Source organism: Etheostoma spectabile, chromosome 6 (assembly GCF_008692095.1).
Source record: "Etheostoma spectabile isolate EspeVRDwgs_2016 chromosome 6, UIUC_Espe_1.0, whole genome shotgun sequence".
Classification (NCBI taxonomy): domain Eukaryota; kingdom Metazoa; phylum Chordata; class Actinopteri; order Perciformes; family Percidae; genus Etheostoma; species Etheostoma spectabile.
In genome coordinates, this window is record NC_045738.1 from 31,180,051 (window position 1) to 31,199,109 (window position 19,059).

General features: G+C 40.1%; 1 protein-coding gene across 3 annotated transcripts in view; it reads left to right on the plus strand.

The window, feature by feature from the left end:
- The window catches only part of ascc3 (activating signal cointegrator 1 complex subunit 3), a 263,454-nt gene that overhangs the window by 120,194 nt on the left and 124,201 nt on the right, over positions 1-19,059 (plus strand). For all 3 annotated transcript variants that reach the window (XM_032519352.1, XM_032519351.1, XM_032519350.1), the window contains 3 exons: positions 5,372-5,548; positions 5,915-5,986; positions 10,834-10,968. In XM_032519352.1, coding sequence (XP_032375243.1) covers positions 5,372-5,548; positions 5,915-5,986; positions 10,834-10,968 — 384 coding nt within the window. The remainder of the gene's footprint in view (positions 1-5,371; positions 5,549-5,914; positions 5,987-10,833; positions 10,969-19,059) is intronic.

Sequence of the window (19,059 nt, forward strand, 5' to 3'; positions counted from 1 at the left end):
TGTTGTTACATAGCCATGCTAAATATATTGATCAATAGAAAATGTACAGTATTTCTAAAATGGAAAATTTTACACATTATAACATATTCTATTCATTACATGAGGTGTGGGATGGCTTTGGATTGACATGCCGTCTGGTCCGGATGCGGTCCTTGGTCTGGATTTTGAGAAGCCCTGGACTCTAAGTAATCCCAGCATTTTGAACTGCTTACATACATGTAAGCTTAGACTGTAAAAACATGTATATGAAAAAACATGTATATATGCAAAATGGAGCACTAAGTTGATCTTTTAAGAATAACAAGCTTGTACAAAGAATAAATAAGTAGTACGTAATACTTTTATCCTGGACTAAATGCTGTTTCTGTTGCAGACGCTTCAGGGGATTATATCACTCTACTTGAGTAGAACATGTAGGACCGCTATTTCTGCCGCTAATGATATCTAAATGTGACAGGCACAGAGGCAGCATCTTTCTGTTTGTCTTTGTGTGGGGAATTTGTAAACAGCTCATAGTCCACCCTCCAACCGAAGACGTTGGGTGCGCGCGGCACACCAGGCAGACCCTCCCCCACCCTCTTCATTTCTCTTTGTCCCATTATTTGCCACACCTGACAGACGGCTATAATTGATTGTGCCGTAGGAATTACGGTGGCTGCTTCGGATGCGCTAGGTGCTTAAGTTCACGTCTTCAGACACATTAATATGGAAATCCCTGTAAACTAAATAATATTTGTTCCCCCTTTTATGCAAATGCTTTAGCATCAAGCCAGTTATCACTTTGATGTGAAGAGCTTTGGTTTGGACTACATTTTCTTGGCTGGGTGTGCTGCTACCAATTATGCACTGCATTCAAGATAAAGTCCTTCTAACCTTTATAACAAAGGCCTTTAATGTTGCTCTGTTGTGGGTCTTGTTCTCGTGCTTTGGTATTAAGTAAGCATTTGGGCTCTACCTACGCCTTCATAAGGCATGCTTTTTAAAGTTAGTTACTTTAGGTGCTTGACTTTGAATACCCACAAAATGACCATAATATGCAGTTTTATAGGGTTGTTGATGACTGTTACTCGACCACATGCAGAGATATCAGGGTGTTAAAACAAATTCTTGACTATAATGTCTGTTCTTTTCCCAACTCACTGGAGTTAGGCAAGGTCAACCCCAAGATAAGATATGTTGCACTAATCAGAGGGTGATGTAAACAATGGATTAAAAAGCTCAAAGTGATGACCCAACAGAGAGTTTTCACAAACTCTGCAGTTCCTCTTAGCTCTACAGATATTGTGAGCCTGGACACTCAGGTTTAAAACATTGTTTGAAACATGTTCAGGCAGCTTTTCTCAGTGAAAAAGCTCTGATAAACCCTTGATGTGTGGTGAGGAAGCAACCACTCCCTCTCTAACTATTTTGCTACTTTGTTCCCTCACAAACTATTTTGCTATTTTCTGAATACATATAGACATTTACTCTCACTAGATTTTCTTTATTTATTCCTACATTAGTTAACAAAGACAAAGAGTTGATTTGGATGAATGTTAATTACTGGATGATGCACCACACCTGATTGCTGACCTGAGTAATGACTTATTGATTGGTTGATTGGTCAGTTTGAACTGGAGAGACGGGCACTCATGCTATATGTAATGTGTGAGTAGGATGTGAGATTAGTTGTTTTTGTGTGTTGTTGGACTGGTTTGTTTAAGGAGCAGCACCAGAACAGTTTGAGCAGAGTAAAGAGTTCCCTCTTTGTTTAAAGTAGGGCTGGGCAATATATCATTATTATTCAATATTGTGGTTATGAGACTAGATATCGTCTTAGATTTTGGATATTGTAATATTGTAATATGACATAAGGGGTGTTTTTTTCCTGGTTTTAAAGGCTGCATTACCGGGAAGTTATGCACTTTTCTGAACTTACCAGACTGTTCTAGCTGCTCTTTTATTTGCTTTTTTCCACTTAAACATTATGGCCACATTACTGATGATTATTTATCTAAAATGTAAGTATGAATATATTTTGTTAAAGCACCATTTGTCAACCCCAGAATACCGCCGCAATATCGATCTCGAGTTATTTGGCCAAGCATATCGTGATATCTGATTTTCTCCCTATCGCCCGGCCCTAGTTTAAAGTTTTTTCAAAGTCTGAAAATAAAAGTCTTCCGGTTTTCCCACTAAACCATTCTGCCAGTGTGATGTTTTATCTGGCAATGCACTCACCTTGCATCAGTGTAAATAAGCCATTGTTTGCCAGCGTGTTTGCCCATAACTTTATAGAGTGATAATATGTGGGACGATGTTTTTTATCTTGTTCTGCTGCTGATTGTGCAGCTTTAGGATACACTACCTGATTTAGTTGTATGTCCTCTATAGTGTCACCAGATCCCCACATTTTGTTTCAGTGAACTTGTTTTGAAATCCAGCATAGTTTACACAGCAGTGGTGGAAAAAGTGCAGTATTCACATCCCTTGGTATTGGCAGTAGAATTATGAACAATGCTTTTACTGATGCGACAACATGTAAGCAGTATTTTAAGGCTTAAGCCAACTTTTAGTGTTGTATGTCTTTTAGTTTAGTGCATTAGTGGATCATATTTGTTAAATATTTTTTTCTAAATTCTTGATCTGCAAAATGCTTAGTAACTGTACCCTTCAGATACATTCAGGGGAGTATTTATTGCTTACTGTGGAATAGAAGTAGACGTGGCATAAAATGGAAGCTTACCTCAGACTTGTTCTTAAGTATTCTTATAAACCCTACTTTGTAACGCAGGCTTTCTGTTATACATTTGTACAACTGATGACATCACCAGGCTTATTTTCTCAGACTGAAGAGCCTGGTTGAACGGGCTGAGTAGTGCTCCTCATGACTACTATGTTATGTGTAAAGTTGGTGGAGTGCCCCTTCAACTTCAGCAAAAAACAGTGTAAGGCCAGTGACGGGATTTCCCTGATAAAATTGACAGAGAGATACAGCACTTTATTAATGCAGCCAAGGCACATCAATAACAAAACATTTAACATAAGGACACTGGAAGAGGTGGACAGGAAATACATGAAAACATTTCTAAAACCTAGTCTTACATTGCCAGACCTTCCTACACAGCGCTGCAGCGGAGGGTCTGGCTAGTCCACACAGCATTCCGGGATGGGAGAAAAACGTCTTCTGCTCTGAAAAGAGGGACATCTAGCTGAACTTTTGGTGGCAAGGAGCAATCCCGGAAGTGGAACATCATGGATATAGACTACTAAAATCCTAAAGTGGAAACCAAATTAGAAAACCAGGGCTGTACTCATTGAAATAGAATGGGAGTAGAACAGATGGTGAACTATTTAACTAGTAGAAAATGGCGCTCAGCACTGTGCATTGACCACAGGAATAGAATGAGTTAACCCTCCACAATGGTCACAGTTCTTTGCAATGGCAACAATACACATTACAATGGCCACGGCTCTGGCCATCCTGCTATGTTGATTTGAATGTGAGTCTCCGTTCTGCTGTCATTCTATTTTTATGGCTGTAACTCTAAATGTACACAATGTGATATGCCTGATAATGCGCTGTACATAATTACTACAAGCCTAATAGAAAATGTATATTGAGGTTTTGTATCGGTATGGCATGCCATTACATTGGATTTGCACAGATTAATAACTAATGTACCATACTATTAATGTTAATTTACTGTTGAATGTAGAGGTGTGTACAACATCTAAGTATCCCCCATCTAAGTGCACCCATCTTGATTATTGTCATATTTTCAGATGACACTAATGGCTTATTTCTTTCGTTCTTAAGCTTACTAGATTTTTGCAGAGGCAGAAGTCAGTTGTGAGTGTGTTAGTGTCTAACCTCCTATAAAGGCTTCCACTGTTCAGCATTTCAGGTGTGCATGGACATCCATTGGAGATTACTGGTAGCATTTTTTTCTGTAGCTTTGTAAACTACGTGGATCCCAGTGCTGAGACATGGAGGACTTAACAGATCACCACAGAGTCTAGTTTGAATATTTTGACATATTCATTTAGTTGTATTCAGCTCATTACCCATTCTACGTTGTAAATTCAGCCGTTAATCACAATTACATCTTGTTGCTATGAAACTTTATGATGCCACAAACTTAACTGAAACATGTATTATTTATCTCTTGTGCCAGAACACAGTAAAAGTCATAGTTGCATGAAGGTAAAAGAAACATAAAAGAAAAAAAAAACCTGCAGATGGTTTGACTCCCTGTAGGTGAACATGATGCACATCTGCAGTGTGGAGGTTCAGCAGCGGTGGTGGGAATGTGTGTGAATGTGTAGTGCAGGCCCGTTTCGCTGGCAGGGATTGGTTAGGTCTTATCTTGATGGGATGGTTTGACAGGTACTGCATCACATTAAAGGCCTTACCAATCTTCCCTGTCACATCCAGCATGAGGCACACAGATAGGGCACCCCCTCCCCCCCCAGTTTTTTCTCCTCTTACACAGGGTGATACATAACATATTGAATTTTCCTCAGGTTTCAAAGACAAAATAAAGACATGAGCGAGATCATTTACTTTGTCTCATAAGTCAAAGACCCCAAATCCACTTTTTCACTTTCTACAATGTGCTGTTGTTTTTTCTGAATTTTGCAGACGGACTGCTGTTGCTTTGTTATGGAGATGCTATGCAGCCTTACTGTAAAGTCTGAAATATCAAAGACCAGGGCCTTTATTTACCTGCAAAGATGTTTCCAAGGGCTTAAAGGGCAAAGTCCCTCCCCATTTTCTGGAAGTGTTGACTTTTGTTGGTAGCTTAAGAGCATTTGGAACTAATAAGTGAATTAAATACTGACATATATATTTTTAAGTTTTAATTTATTTAATAAAGGTCTTATTATATGGAATAGAAGTCTGAATATTAAGCTCAAATTTATGGAATGAAACTTGAATAATATGTGACAAAAGTTGGAAAACATTGAATGAAACTCTGAATATATGGAATAAAACTTATTGAATGAAATCTGACGTCATCAAGGTTCTGGCGTCATCCCGTGGTTTTGATATGACTAATCCGTCGATCCGTCAAATCCAGCACAAAATCTAGGATCATCAATCCTAAGTAATGAAGAGATCATTAACACCATGACAAATGCATCTCCTAAAAAAAAACAGTACTGGTAACCATATTCCAAATCATTTTTACCAATGACTCACTGTTTTATCATGGAATGTGGTAAACCACACAGGCCAGCCAGTTCCAGTCCCCTTTTCTATCTCGACTTGCAAGTCACTTCATCAAGGTCATTTCAGTAACAGATTCTTAGATGTTGCAACTCCTTCTACCTGAAGTAATGCAAAACTTGGTGTCACTGTGATGCTGTGTTGTTGTTTGATGGTTAGGTGGAATCCACCCAGAGTATGATCAGGATCCTGGGACTATCAGCCACCCTGCCCAACTATCTAGATGTGGCCGCCTTCCTACATGTCAACCCCTACATCGGCCTCTTTTTCTTTGACAGTCGCTTCAGACCCGTGCCCCTTGGACAGACCTTTGTTGGCATCAAATCCACTAACAAGGTAAACAAATCGAGATGATGTGAATGTATAAACCTATAGGACTGTGACTTTGACATACGCAGGTGGTTCAGTTCTTCAAGGTGATACATACATACAGTATATGTTCAACTACTGAAGAACTACTACTTATAAGTCTTGGTTTTAGCTATCAATAGAAGAGCGTGACTGCTACATCAGTATCGCCATGACTGCTACAACAAAGTCCTTACATATAACTAGGGCTGCAACTAACGATTATTTACATAGTCGATTAATCTCTAGATTAATTTCTTGAATAGTGGATTTGTTGTTTGGTCTATAAAATGTCGGAACTATTGCCGGTAATAAAAAAAAGTTAATAGTTGATTGTGATTTTGTGTCCTGTAGATCCAGCAGCTTCATGACATGGAGGAGGTTTGCTACAACAAAGTTCTGGAGCAGGTTAAAGCCGGTCATCAGGTGAGGGCTCTTCTCCTAAATGTTTGAACCGTACAAAAATAATACAATATATAGAGGAGTACATTTAGAAGAATACTTACAACCTTTAAATGTTACTTAATTTCTATGCCAAAAATGGTTGGTTTTTGATTTGCCTTTTTGAAACTTATTTTTAAGTGTTTGAAATGGGCCAATGAACTAAACACAGCTGAATTAGCACAACTTGGGAATTAGCTCGTTGGGTGCTAACTCTTGCAGGAGGATAACACGGTTTAAACAGCACTGATTGGTTTCATTTTTCTCTCTACTGACACCACTCCAAATTTACAAACAACAGAGCTACGTGTTGAAATTGACCGGACGTCTCCTTTAAGTAAAAGATCTGAATACTATACAACATTAAGACACATCAAGTGTACATTTCATCCCACACAGCGGAGCTGTGGTGTTTGGCTTTGCAACTAGGCCTGTTATTTGCACCTGCATACTGTAGCTAAAATAGAAGAACCTAAGCAGCAGTCAGATCTAGACAGCCAAGCTCTTTTTGTCCTTGTTTTTTCCTGACATTGAAGCCTTGTGCTCAGTTCTTTATTTTCCTCAACCCAACTAATTTAAAGGCACTTATAGGATCCAATTGGTACCATGTGTAAACGTTAGGTTGACACTTAGTTCTTATACTATATCCACACAGCTCAAACCATCTCCTCTTGTAGATTAAAGTAAATGGGTTTATTAATTTACTTTCCCGCATACCCCCCAAAAAATGAAAAGAAATATGAAGAAATTGACATAAAAGGCACACATATCCAATGTTTCCCCTTTGTTTGTGGAAAAGTTAGGTGCACTTATTTGGCGGGCGAGTTTAGGGGTCCTCCCATAACAAAATATCACAAAAAAAAAATGCAATTGCACATTATTTTTGGACCAGTATTACCACTGTATCTGTGTCTAAAACATTGGAAACCTTAGAGCAGGTAATACATATTTAACACTCAAAAAGCTAAAAATTGCTGAAGAAGTCCAGTGGGGACCGACTTCAATCAGACCGACACGATTAGATCTGAAAAAAGTAGTTTAATTACATTTATTTGGCTTAGGTGCTGCCCAAAACAACTTGGGTGCTGCACCTAAGCTGTATATTTATATTATATTACGAATAGATACAAGTTTGACTTAGTAGCTACATGTACATAATAGATAATATTCAAGTGCAAGTGTAACCTATGATGCACAATGCGATATGACAAATAAAATGTCTCCACAATCTACCTTTACAGAGAGACGCTATTATTGTACAGTGTATATATATACTCGTTGCAGTTCTATGCCTCCAGTGTTATCCTTGCATGAAACAAATTGTGATATATTTTTGCTATTTTACCTAGCCGTAAATCACGGTTCTTATTTTCTCCTGGTTGTCTCCTCAGCTAACTGACTGGATATGTGAATAGAATTTGAAATTTCTGACATGTTGGAACAATGTTGGGCAAGAAAAGTAATGTTATGACTTTGTGATTTAACATGAATCCCAAAATTCCCCTACCTATTACCCACTACATTTTTTACACTGGATGTAGCTGTTGCTGCTTCCTTTTTGGTGCTGGAAGGATCGCACCCATTAGTTGTTGACAACATTCCCATGGTTTAACCTTGCTACCAAGACTTACAACCTACGATAATATCAAACATGTTCGGTTTTGTCCAAACGTCAAGACGGGGAAAAAGACGGAGTCAGACTGAGATTTATGACCACTTCACACTAAACGATTTACACGACGGGAGCACCCACATACAGCAAGACTCTCATGATTTAATTCCGATACTGGAAAGTAGTCTCCGACAGTGGAATTGCTTGAAAAGTCATTTTGTGTAAGGTCGGCATAAGACTGTCACTCTGAAATTTTTAAATTTAAAGAACAACTTAAAGAGGCACACAGTAATACTGGTATAACACCAGAATACAGTACATCTTACTACTGTTTGCCTCACAAATAGTTTCTTTGTAGTTTTTCATGAATAGGACCTTCTGCAGTAAATAGGTTTGTGGACTGTTTGGAATGAACACCTGCTATCTAAAGTCTCTGAAGTCCTTATATCCCGCAGTGTTACCGTTCCCCCTTCCTTCCCCCATCCACTAACCACCACCCTCCGATCTTTCTGTTCCACTCTACAGCCTCACAAGGCCTATTGGGAGGATGAAAGTTGTGAATTCAGACTTTACCGTTTAGCTCCCATCTGCTACGGGAGTTGAACTCCCTATTGAGCACAGTTGTTATCATGTCTGCATCATTTTATTGCAAGTGTTTTTGCACACATACACACACCCTTTTTCTTGCTTTTTTCCCCTTCTCTCTTCCCCATTTTCAGATCAGAGAGACACTTAATATAAGCCTTGCTGTAGCCATGGAGAACTTGTAAAGCAACTTAATTTTACTGCACCACTGACAACCTTTTCCTCCCCTGGGTTGACGGTCCAGTCCGGCTTGTAGGTTAAGGCTGCTGAGGCCACAGCAAGCTGGGAAGGCCTCTTCTTCGCACATGATTAAATTGTCAAGGAGTGGTTGTGACATATATTAATTTTATCTGGGAGGATCTGATGGATGGAATTTTTCTTTATGATTTCCCTACCACCCTCCTGGTGGAAAGTATGCTGCCAGAAAGAAGTTTAATAAGCTGGTGAAGCCGGCTGTTACTGCCGACATTGCTTCCACACTACTCAGCGGTGTTGATAAAACACCTTCGATAAATAAAATGTGCTGCAGTGGTCCCTTTGAACCCACTCTGTTTGGAGGATACACACAGCTTACTGCATGTTTGTGCAGTTATGCAATATTGTTTGGTCTAATAATACATTAAAAAAAAAAACATTTAAAAAAAGGAAATTGTTACACCAAAGTAGGGGCTTTTTCACATTTTGCCTATTGTGTTAGTAAACCCAATGGGTGCATATCAAATGTGCAATCATGATAGATTGTGGTTACACCCTTTTTCTGTATTCTCAATATTTTTAGTACCTCCATATTGCCGGACCGCGTATGGTCAATGTGCTGACTTGTGGCCAGATCATTCCACCGATAGTCAGTGGTCTATAATGTGAATTCCTGGATGATTAATATGAATTTGCAATTTTGTTTAGTCAGACAAGATAAGATAAGATATGCCTTTATTGTCTCCTATAAGAGTAATTTGTCTTGGGAAGTTGAGAGAACAAAATAAATGGCAACATCGCACATAAACACATGAAAGCCGGGCTCTGTAGCGACCTAGGCTCGTGCTACTGTTGCCCTTGTTTTCTTACTGTTTATCCAGTTGCTGAACTCTAACAGTAAATTTTAGCACAGCAGAGCAAAAGTGCAATAAACACACTGGCACTTTTTGCACACTTTAAATATTAGTTACTATTCAAGATCTCTTATTATCTGTACAGTAATGTGTCCTTTTTTTACAGTATGTTCTAAGATGCTTTGTTGATCTTATGATCTTGTGTTTAGTTTCTATGTTGATTTTAAAACATTTTTTTTGTGACATGTTTGTGTTGTGAAGCACCAGGTTGTATGGTCAAGACAAATTCCCCCTCAGGGACAATTAAGTGTATTCCATTGTAGTCTAAACACACAAACACACAATTATTAGTTCCAGAAATAGTGAATAGATGAGCCAATAATTGAGGACTGTCCCCTCATCGCTGTGAATGCCTCTTCAGGGAGCAATTAAGGACTGTTGCACGTTTGTAAAAGCCTCCTGAAGACGTATTATAAGACTCTTTGTGCCTATTCATGTTGAAAGAGCAACGGCCAATCGGGAAACTCAAGCACTTGACCGACCAATGTTGTAACTTCCTCACTCACTTAATGATTCAAGGACAGAAAGGCTTGCCCGCCCCGCTGCTTATTGGCCGAAAGCTCATATGTCAGCTCATAGTATCAATAAAACGAATTTTAAGTTCAGTGGATTCGTCTAACTGAGACTGTTAAAGCTTTAGGTTAGCTTCAAATGAAAATATCAATATCAATAGCAACAGAAAGAATGATTACAGTGACCAAAGCCTGTTTCAATGTTCATATAGGCACCTGACTATTGTTTTAAGGTGGACTTTATAAAGGTGTGTGAATCTATCCTTTAATGCAATCATCCCTACTTAGGAATGAATATAGACATGGTGAGTATGAAATGTTACATAAACAGGTGCATTACCAAATAAAGGAAAAAACAAAATAAGTGAGTGAAGAACCATAACAAATGTTGATGTTTCCATTCAGGTCACAGGGCTCACAGGGTTTGATATGTCTGACTATACCATCGTCAAAACACTAAATGAGACAATCTATTAGAAGAATGCTGTTCATGCCTCCAGTAGAGTTTATACACACTAAGAATGTTGGGCAAGGAGCACTAAAGCTGGGTTGGGGTTAGGGCTGGGCGATATGGAGAAAATCAAATATCACTATTTTTCACCAAATACCTCGCTATCGACACTTATGCCATATTACAATATCCAAAATATCTCAAAATATCTCATAATATCTCATAATATCTCATATCTCGATATCGATGTAATATTGAATATATTGCCGAGATCTAAGTGGAACATACATGTGCGCCTGCTCTACCAACTGAGCTAACCCAGCCACTCCTATCTATCTAATCTAACAGCACCCCCACTATAGTTGCTAGACCCGACTGCATGATTACAATTGCGGATGGGTTTGGAGAGTCTACAACCACCTTACATTTTAACCAGTAACTGTCAAACCTCTTCACTTGAAATTGGAATTCTACAGATTGCAGTACTAGCTGAATTTGTACATGGAATTATGTGTTGTGTTGATGTTGGGAACCTATCCATGTTGTACCTTTGTGTGCCTTAGGTGATGGTGTTTGTCCACGCTCGTAATGCCACAGTGAGGACGGCCATGGGGCTGATCGAGATGGCAAAGAACCATGGAGAAATATGCTTCTTCCAACCAGACCAGGGTCCAGACTACGGCCAGTGTGAGAAACAGGTAGAAAAGCTTTCAACAACATTGTTCTAATATTTTTAAAGGCCCAAAAGTCATCAATGTTTTATTTCAGCTTCTTAACAGTAGATTGTTCTCCTATAGTCATCTAGAAAATTAGATAATAACATTGTATACTCTTTGACTTATTGTCTGGTAAGAGATATTTCCAGCTGGTTAGTGTTTCAGTGGCTAGCTTGCCAGCTGCAGTAGTTTGTCAACTAGCCCCAGAAGTTGTCACTAAGTCACGCTTGTAGCACCACCTATTTTGCGAGGACGTTAGATGAATTTCTCGGTGGCACTTTTTCTTCTTCTAACAGCGATAGAATTTAACATTAAGCCAAATTTTTAGGTGTGAAATACAAAAAATACAAATAATTTCCAAGACAAAATCCTTGTTCTTAAACAACACAGTTCTTAAACATCTATTTATATTTAGTCAGTCTTGGACTAACCTGCCAACCAGTTTTTTACACTGATAGCCACGCAAGATCTGGTTGTGGGAACTGAACTGGTAAAGCCAAAGAGAACAGATATGTAAACAGAGAAGAGAACACTGGATTTCCTAATCACAGCTCATTATTACTGTCACTCCGCACAACACAGTGTTGGTGCTATATTGCATGTGTGTGCGTGTGCGTGTGTGCATGCACGTGCGCATGTAATAAATGGTCTTTGGGCTGTGAGAGTACACAGAGGTGGAGCTACATTCTCCCTCAGAGGATGGTCAGTCCGACTCCCATATTTAAATCTCCTGCTACAGAAGGCAGAGTGATAAATTTAGTAACCTTTCCCTTCGTTCCCTAGGGCTGAGCAGAGATTGATGCGCCTCTAATCTCTCCCTTATTTAAATGGGATATGTACACAAATCAGATCACTTGACATGCTTTCTAAAACTGGAAATGAAGACAAGAGATTATGTTGGGGGACTAGAAATGGTGCGTTGAGGCCTGGTTAGCCTTTGAAACAGTACTTTTAAAAGCAATTGTGCAACTGGCGTTCTTGCATTAAGTGTACATGAAGGAGTCTTGTTCTATATGCACTAACTGTACATTAATTCACTCCTAGCCCTTCTGCCTGTGTCCCAACATAATGAGTTTTATCCACTCCATTAGTCCGGTTTTGAGTGTTTGTCGGCCTGGCCTGCTCTGGCAAAGGAAGAGGCATCAGGCGGATTCCACTTTAAGCCCACACAGAGATAATGCACTGCTTATTTGCACTCTGGAAATTGCCCCGCATTAATATTTATAGGTGTTTTTTATCTCCAATATGCATATGCAGTGAAATAAAGCATCTCTTAGGTCAGTCATATGATTTAGCGTTTATTTATCCAGCTTTGAAAGTCAGAAGGGATTCCACTATATTTTTCTCTATCCTAATGTTATTTAATTGGCTTAATCTCGGGGGAATTGGAGAGGCTATCAGTCAAGCTTAGATAACTTAATGCATCCACTCTAATCAATTCATGTTAAATGCAGATTTTGGTGAGCCATAGTGCTGTTGAGTAAAATAACGAAAACATTTAGAAAAGGGTGTACACACACAAAATGGTGTTTTTTTTATATAGAATAGAATTTATTTATTTTATTAAAATATTTTATTTTATTTATTTATTATTAATTTATTGTCATTATGCACAATTGCAGTACCTGTGTAATGAGATTGAAGCAACCCCTTTACAGTGTTGACACAAAATATAAGAATATAAAATACAAAAATATAAAAGATAGGTAGTGAAGAGAAAAAAATAAAAGGGGGAGGGGGACCTAGTGCATAGTCCTGAGTCCTGAGAGCAACTATATACATAGATAAAAATAGCTTTGAATACACATTGTGTGAAAAGTGGATAAGTATTAACAAATAAATAAATATTGCACTGTAATGAAATGAAATGGTTAAGTACTAAATAAATAAATATTGTGCAGTAATGAAATTAAATTGTTGAATATTAAATATTTCACTGTATGAAATTGCACAGAATCTAGTGTCCTTTAAGGTATTATATAACAGTATGGAGGGAAGAATAAAGTGTGGGGGCCGGAGGTAAGCTGTGGAGTGGAGTCAGTGCATGTGTGAGTTCAAGGTGGTTTTGGTTTTTGAGAAGAAACTGTTCTTGAGTCTGTTAGTCCGAACAGGTCAAACAGATCAGATCCGGGGGGGAGCTGTCCTCGATGATGTTCTCTGCTCTGCTGAAGCAGCGGGTGTAGATGTCCATCAGGGAGGGGAGAGGGCAGCCAATGATCTTTTGTGCCTTACAACCCTCTGCAGCCTCTCCCTGTCTGCCACGGTTCAGCTGCCGTACCATATTGTGATGCAGTAGGTCAGCAGGCTCTCGATGGACGAGCGGTAGAAGGTCAGCAGCAGGTTGGGGTCCAGGTCATACTTCCTTAGGACCCTCAGGAAGTGGAGTTGTTGCTGGGCCTTCTTGATGACCGCTGTGATTCTGGCTGTCCAGGAGATGTCAGCGGAGATGAGGACACCGAGAAACCGGAAGGTGTGGACCCTCTCCATGCCGTTGATGTACAGGGGGGCTAGGTCGGTGCTGTTCTTCCTGAAGTCGAAGATGATCTCCTTGGTTTTCTTGGTGTTCAGAGCCAGGTTGTTCTCCGAACACCAAGCTGCCAAGTTCTGGACCTCCTCTCTGTAGGCTGCCTCGTCTCCCTTTGAGATGAGTCTGACCACTGTGGTGTCGTCAGCAAACTTGATGATGAGGTTGTTGCTGTGGGCCGGACTGCAGTCGTGGGTGTAGAGACAGTACAGGGGTGGGCTCAGCACACAGCCCTGTGGGGAACTCAACCTGCGAGTGGAGAAGAGGTAGGGGCCCAATCTCACCGTCTGGGGCCAATTGGTGAGAAGGTCCTTTATCCAGGCACAAGTGAGAGGGGGGAGGCCGAGAGTTACCAGTTTGGAGATGAGACTGTCCGGGATGATTGTGTTGAAAGCAGAGCTCTAATCCACAAAGAGCATCCGGCCGTATCTCTGCTGCTGCTCCAGGCGGCTCAGCGCAGAGTGGAGAGCTACGCCAATGGCATCCTCTGTGGATCTGTTTGCGCGGTATGCAAACTGATAGGGGTCCAGGTCTGGGGGGAAGTAGTCCTTGATATGTTGGAGAACAAGTCTCTTGAAGCACTTCATGATTACTGGGGTGAGGGCCACAGGACGGTAATCATTTAGGCTGGTGATGGGAGACTTCTTCGGCACTGGGATGATTGTGGCAGATTTTAGGCAGGGGCGGGATGACTGCCTGGGCCAGGGAGAGGTTGAAGATCCTGGTAAAGGGCGAGCTGGTGAGCACACACCCTGAGCACCTTGCCAGGAACTCCGTCTGGGCCGCCAGCCTTCCTTGGGTTCACTGCCAGGAGGACTCGTCCAACGTCTTGCTCCTTTACAGTGAGTGGGGTGGTGCAGGAGCCAGATGTGGATGGGGACAGGGCTGGGGTAGTGCAGAAACCAGGTGGTGGTATAGGCAGGACTGGGGCGGATGGTGATGACTCAAAACGAGCAAAAAAGCAATTCAGCTCCTCTGCCAGCTTCACACTCAGGTCCCATGATGTTGCATCACAGCCTCTGTCGTTGGTGATGTCATGCATACCCAGCCACACTTCCCGTATGTTGTTGCTGGAAAGGTGGGACTCTCTTGTGGTCCGCCTTGGCTCTTTTTATTCCACTTTTTAGGTTAGCTCGAGCTGCCCAGAGCCTTGAAGGCAGCGTCGCGGGCTCTGAGGAGTGTACGGACATGGCTGGTCATCCAGGGTTTCTGGTTAGGGAAGACCCGAATGAGTTTGTCCACAGTCACATTCCCAATGCAGAACTTGATGTAGTCCAGTTCTGTTCCTGAATGTTTCCAGTTCCTGGTGTTCAAATAAGTCCCAGTCTGTCCGGCTGAAGCAGTCCTGTAGCTTGGAGAGTGCGTTTTCAGGCCAGGTTGTAACCGTTTTTATGGTGGGCCTGGCGCTGTGTCTGAGGGGTGTGTAAGCTGGGGGGAGCAGGAGAGAGAGATGGTCTGACTGGCCAAGATGGGGGATGGGTATGGCTCTGAATGCGTGCTTAATGTTGGAGTAGACATGATCCAGAGTGTTCTGTCCTCTAGTAGGACTATTAAAGACAACTGTGTGTGGGTGTGATATACAACAGTTAAAAATGACGCTTTGACAGTGCTGCCTGTAATTCTTCGGTTGTAATAACCGTGTCATACACAAATAACTTTAGAAGTTACAGGGAATATAGTCTAAATCCACAACGTTTCACTTCCAGGATTGCACCGTTGACGTTGGATGTTCCGCTGCAGATGTCCGTTACCTTACGCTTTCTTTGTGTTGGAATTCTAAACTCCGGTGGATTTCTGAGGACTATCACTATTCACTGTTCCTCAGATCTCTGCCGTGTAAATCCAGACAGCTAGACAATCTGTCCAATCTGAGTTTTCTGTTGCACGACTAAAACATCTTTGAACGTACACTTGTTCCACCAAAACATGTTCCTTCCGAGGCTATTTTGCAGTCGCACCATTGCTCTGTCCGGTGCTTAGCACCACCAAAGACGATTGTGATTGGAAATTAGGTCTGGCAATACGAGATTACAGGAAATACTGCCTAGAGTAGTACTAGTGATTGATCAGATGTGCTGAACGTCAGCTACATTTTCTAGTCATCACAAACCTAAAGTTGGTCCCATGCAGCCCCTGAACTTTTTTTTTTTTTTTTAGTTTAAATAACTCTGTTGGACAGAACTGCCACTGTTGGTGCAACTCACACAGAATAGTTGACTTATTATGGTCAATGAAATCATGTTATAACAAAACCTTTTATTATATTAGGACTTGCTGAAGATAACTTAGCAGTACATGCCCAACTAATTAATTAGAATCATTCATTTCCTACCAATTTGTTTGGTAGGAAATGTAATGCCACCCAGATTTTGTTTTTACAAATATAATTGGGGAAATTCTGTTCCATTTGAAATGTAGTGTGATTACTGAAAATGAACTGTTAGCACATTACACTGCTTCTCTAGGGGAGAGCCAATTGTGTTTGTGCTGCACGTTGAAACATTTCAATTAAAAATGTTTAAAAAACAGCTTAAATTACCAAAAACAAAGAACTTTAAAATGCAACACTACCAAATACGGCTGCAATTAACTAACTATTTCTATTATTGATTAATCTGCAAAGATGTTTTTAATTAATTGTTGGTCAATAAAATATGAGAGAATTGGGAAAGCAATCAGTGTACTATTGCAAAAGACAAAAAAAGCTGGAAAATTCTCATAACTGAATCTGAAACTAGTAAGTGTAATTATAGTGACACAAACACTTAATTATGTATACATACAAAATAATTGGCAACAACAACTGCGAAGTGAACTCCCCTCTCCTAAACACTACAAAAGATATGTGATCACATGCATCACAGACCACCCCCCTGGCAAGTGGTTTGAGTGATCAGATCAAAATTTGTCATCATTTCAAGTTGTATTTAGAGCTGTCCACTTGTGATGCGACCCCCTAAGAAGCATTTTAAAACCAAGTGTGAAGAGGGTCTCTGTTACCTACGTTTGAAATTTAGCTTTTTTTAAGCATAAAAGAGGTATTAAAACAGCCACAGCTATCAATATGAATCACAGTACACATGTATTTGAGGCTACACATGTTTATGCACTCTTAGATGTAGATGTAAAGAAGTGGCAAAATAACTGAGGGTGTAATACCATCATATTACCCCAACATACGTATTGGGAGGGAACCTCTGCCTAAAGCTCTCCCTAGAGAGCGTATTGTATTCAAGAGCCCGTTTGACTTTCCTTTGCTCCATCTCTGAAAATCCAGCCTCTACCTCCCAGTCCTTTTTCTTCCCTTCACCTCCCCCCCCATCTTCCTCCTTTTTTTAATCCACTTCTTGGAGATGAAACCATGTGACTTGTTCCAGACTAGGAAGAAACTCTTCCGTGGAGGTTAAGAGACACCTTGTGGTCCCGTGAGTCCATTACACAGATGATATTAGAGACCTATCAAAGGTTATTGAGGGCTGAATAGTAACACCATTATCACTTATGGTTTCAATACTGGACAGTCATGCCATGTGAGATAACTGATTTGTATGTTAAAGTAGTGAAGCTTATTACTTAAGAAGGAGTGTTAGACTAGTGATGATGTACTGTAAAGGTAGAGATAGACCTTGCCGGAGTACTGAGAAACCTTCACTTTTCTTTCTCTGTAAACTCTCCATCTTTGTGGTCTTTAGATGTGCAGCTTTCATGTTTTTTTGTTTGACAAGATACAGACAAGCTGATGCCTGTAAGTGCCGAGCCTACAGGGACTCCACAGCAACACCAGAGTAGGTTCATTAATGTCTTTGTTTGCTTTCACTGGTGCTATTTTTACAAGTCTAGTCCACCGCCGGTCCTTTCATTGTATCAGATCCGTGACAACCTGTCACCGTGCCAAACCAGCTCCCCAGTACACTGATCAACAACAATGAGCGGCAACTCCAAAGCTGTTGGAAAATAGGAATGGCACAGTGGAGTGACAAACACACAGCACAACGCCTTAAATAGAAACATGGCTTTGTAGAATGGGGGACGTTTGAAGAAAACGGAGCACCTCTTCATCCAGTCTGACTGGTATTATAGCAATTAAAATCTTAATAAATAGGTCTGTAGACTTACTCGATTAATCGTTATAAAATCGCAATCTCGATCCACCCATTTCAAATTTTTAAATGAATTTAGTTTAAAAAAAAAAAAAACATTTTAATGGCTTTGATTCTCATTTAATTTTACAAGCCGACTCCATCACAAACACTACTACTTTCTTCTGTGAGTGTTAAACATAGACTGTATAATATAGGTTTTAAAGCGCTCCCAAGAGCTGCAATGCTCTCCCTTCTCTACATTGAAGCCTCTATGTTTACAGACTTGTGGTGTGTGACTATGTTTGGTACTGCCAATTTGTTTTCTTTTGTCATGGTCAAAACAATCGTGGCAGATAATTGTGATATCAGTTCTAAGCAAAAACAAATCGTGATTCATATTTTTTTCCGAATCGTGCAGGCCTGTAGGTCTGTTACAGATTTAGTTTGTTCCACGTTTTTCCAAATTTTTCAGGCTAAGGACCCCTGAGCTGAAAGAGAGATGGATCAGGGACCCCTCACTAATATTTTATAAAATTGAGTTGCAAATTAAACTGGGCCTACAGTAACATATAGGGCGGACTATAGCCTACACATACGTTTTTATGGTGCATACAATACTAAGGTATTAAAATATATACAATACCATAAACATATTGTCATATTTATACGTGTTTTAATGTTAAACATCCATGTAGCACAATGGATCCTAAACGGTGGATACTTAACTGTGGATGGGTACCTTACATACACCAATGTTGTGTACATAAAATAAAATCACAAATAGGCCGATTTCTCTTTGTTATTAATGTGTGGCCATGTTCATGTATATTTCCAAACATATTTTACCTTTTTGATTTTTTTTTCTTTACATATTTAAACAGTAACTTGGTGGACCCCCTGCAGTAAATCTGAGGACCCCCTAAGGGTCCCGGGTCCCCTGTTAGCAATAGAGTAGTCAAAGAAGTTTAAAAGGTTCAAGACTAACCAAAGATCTCCCACACTGATCTCGCCTAACTCTGGAAGTTGTTTTATAATTTATTCTCTCATCTTTATGTTTAGCAGATTGAAAAAAAGAGCAACATATAGAATACACAATCATAGCAGCAGCAGAGAACACTTTCTTTGTTTCATTGCTGGTCAGAGATGTGCAAAATGTGGCACTTCAAGCATACCAGACAAACTACTACTAAGCTCATTTAATACATTAATTAATGAAATACCTCATAAAATTGTAAATCATTGTATGATGTGAATTTATGCACTGCTGACAATGCTTTTTTAGTATTTAGATAAATATCCACCGTAGATAAAGCTGAAACAGAATGGAACATTAAGAGATAGAGGCAGATTGTGTTGGAAAAGTTGAGTGGATGTGAGTGGAAGCTCATCCTCCCACTCTCTCCTGCCTCTCCCAACCTCTGAGCACCAAACATTATGACTATCAAGGGGCCACTTAATGGAATCAAC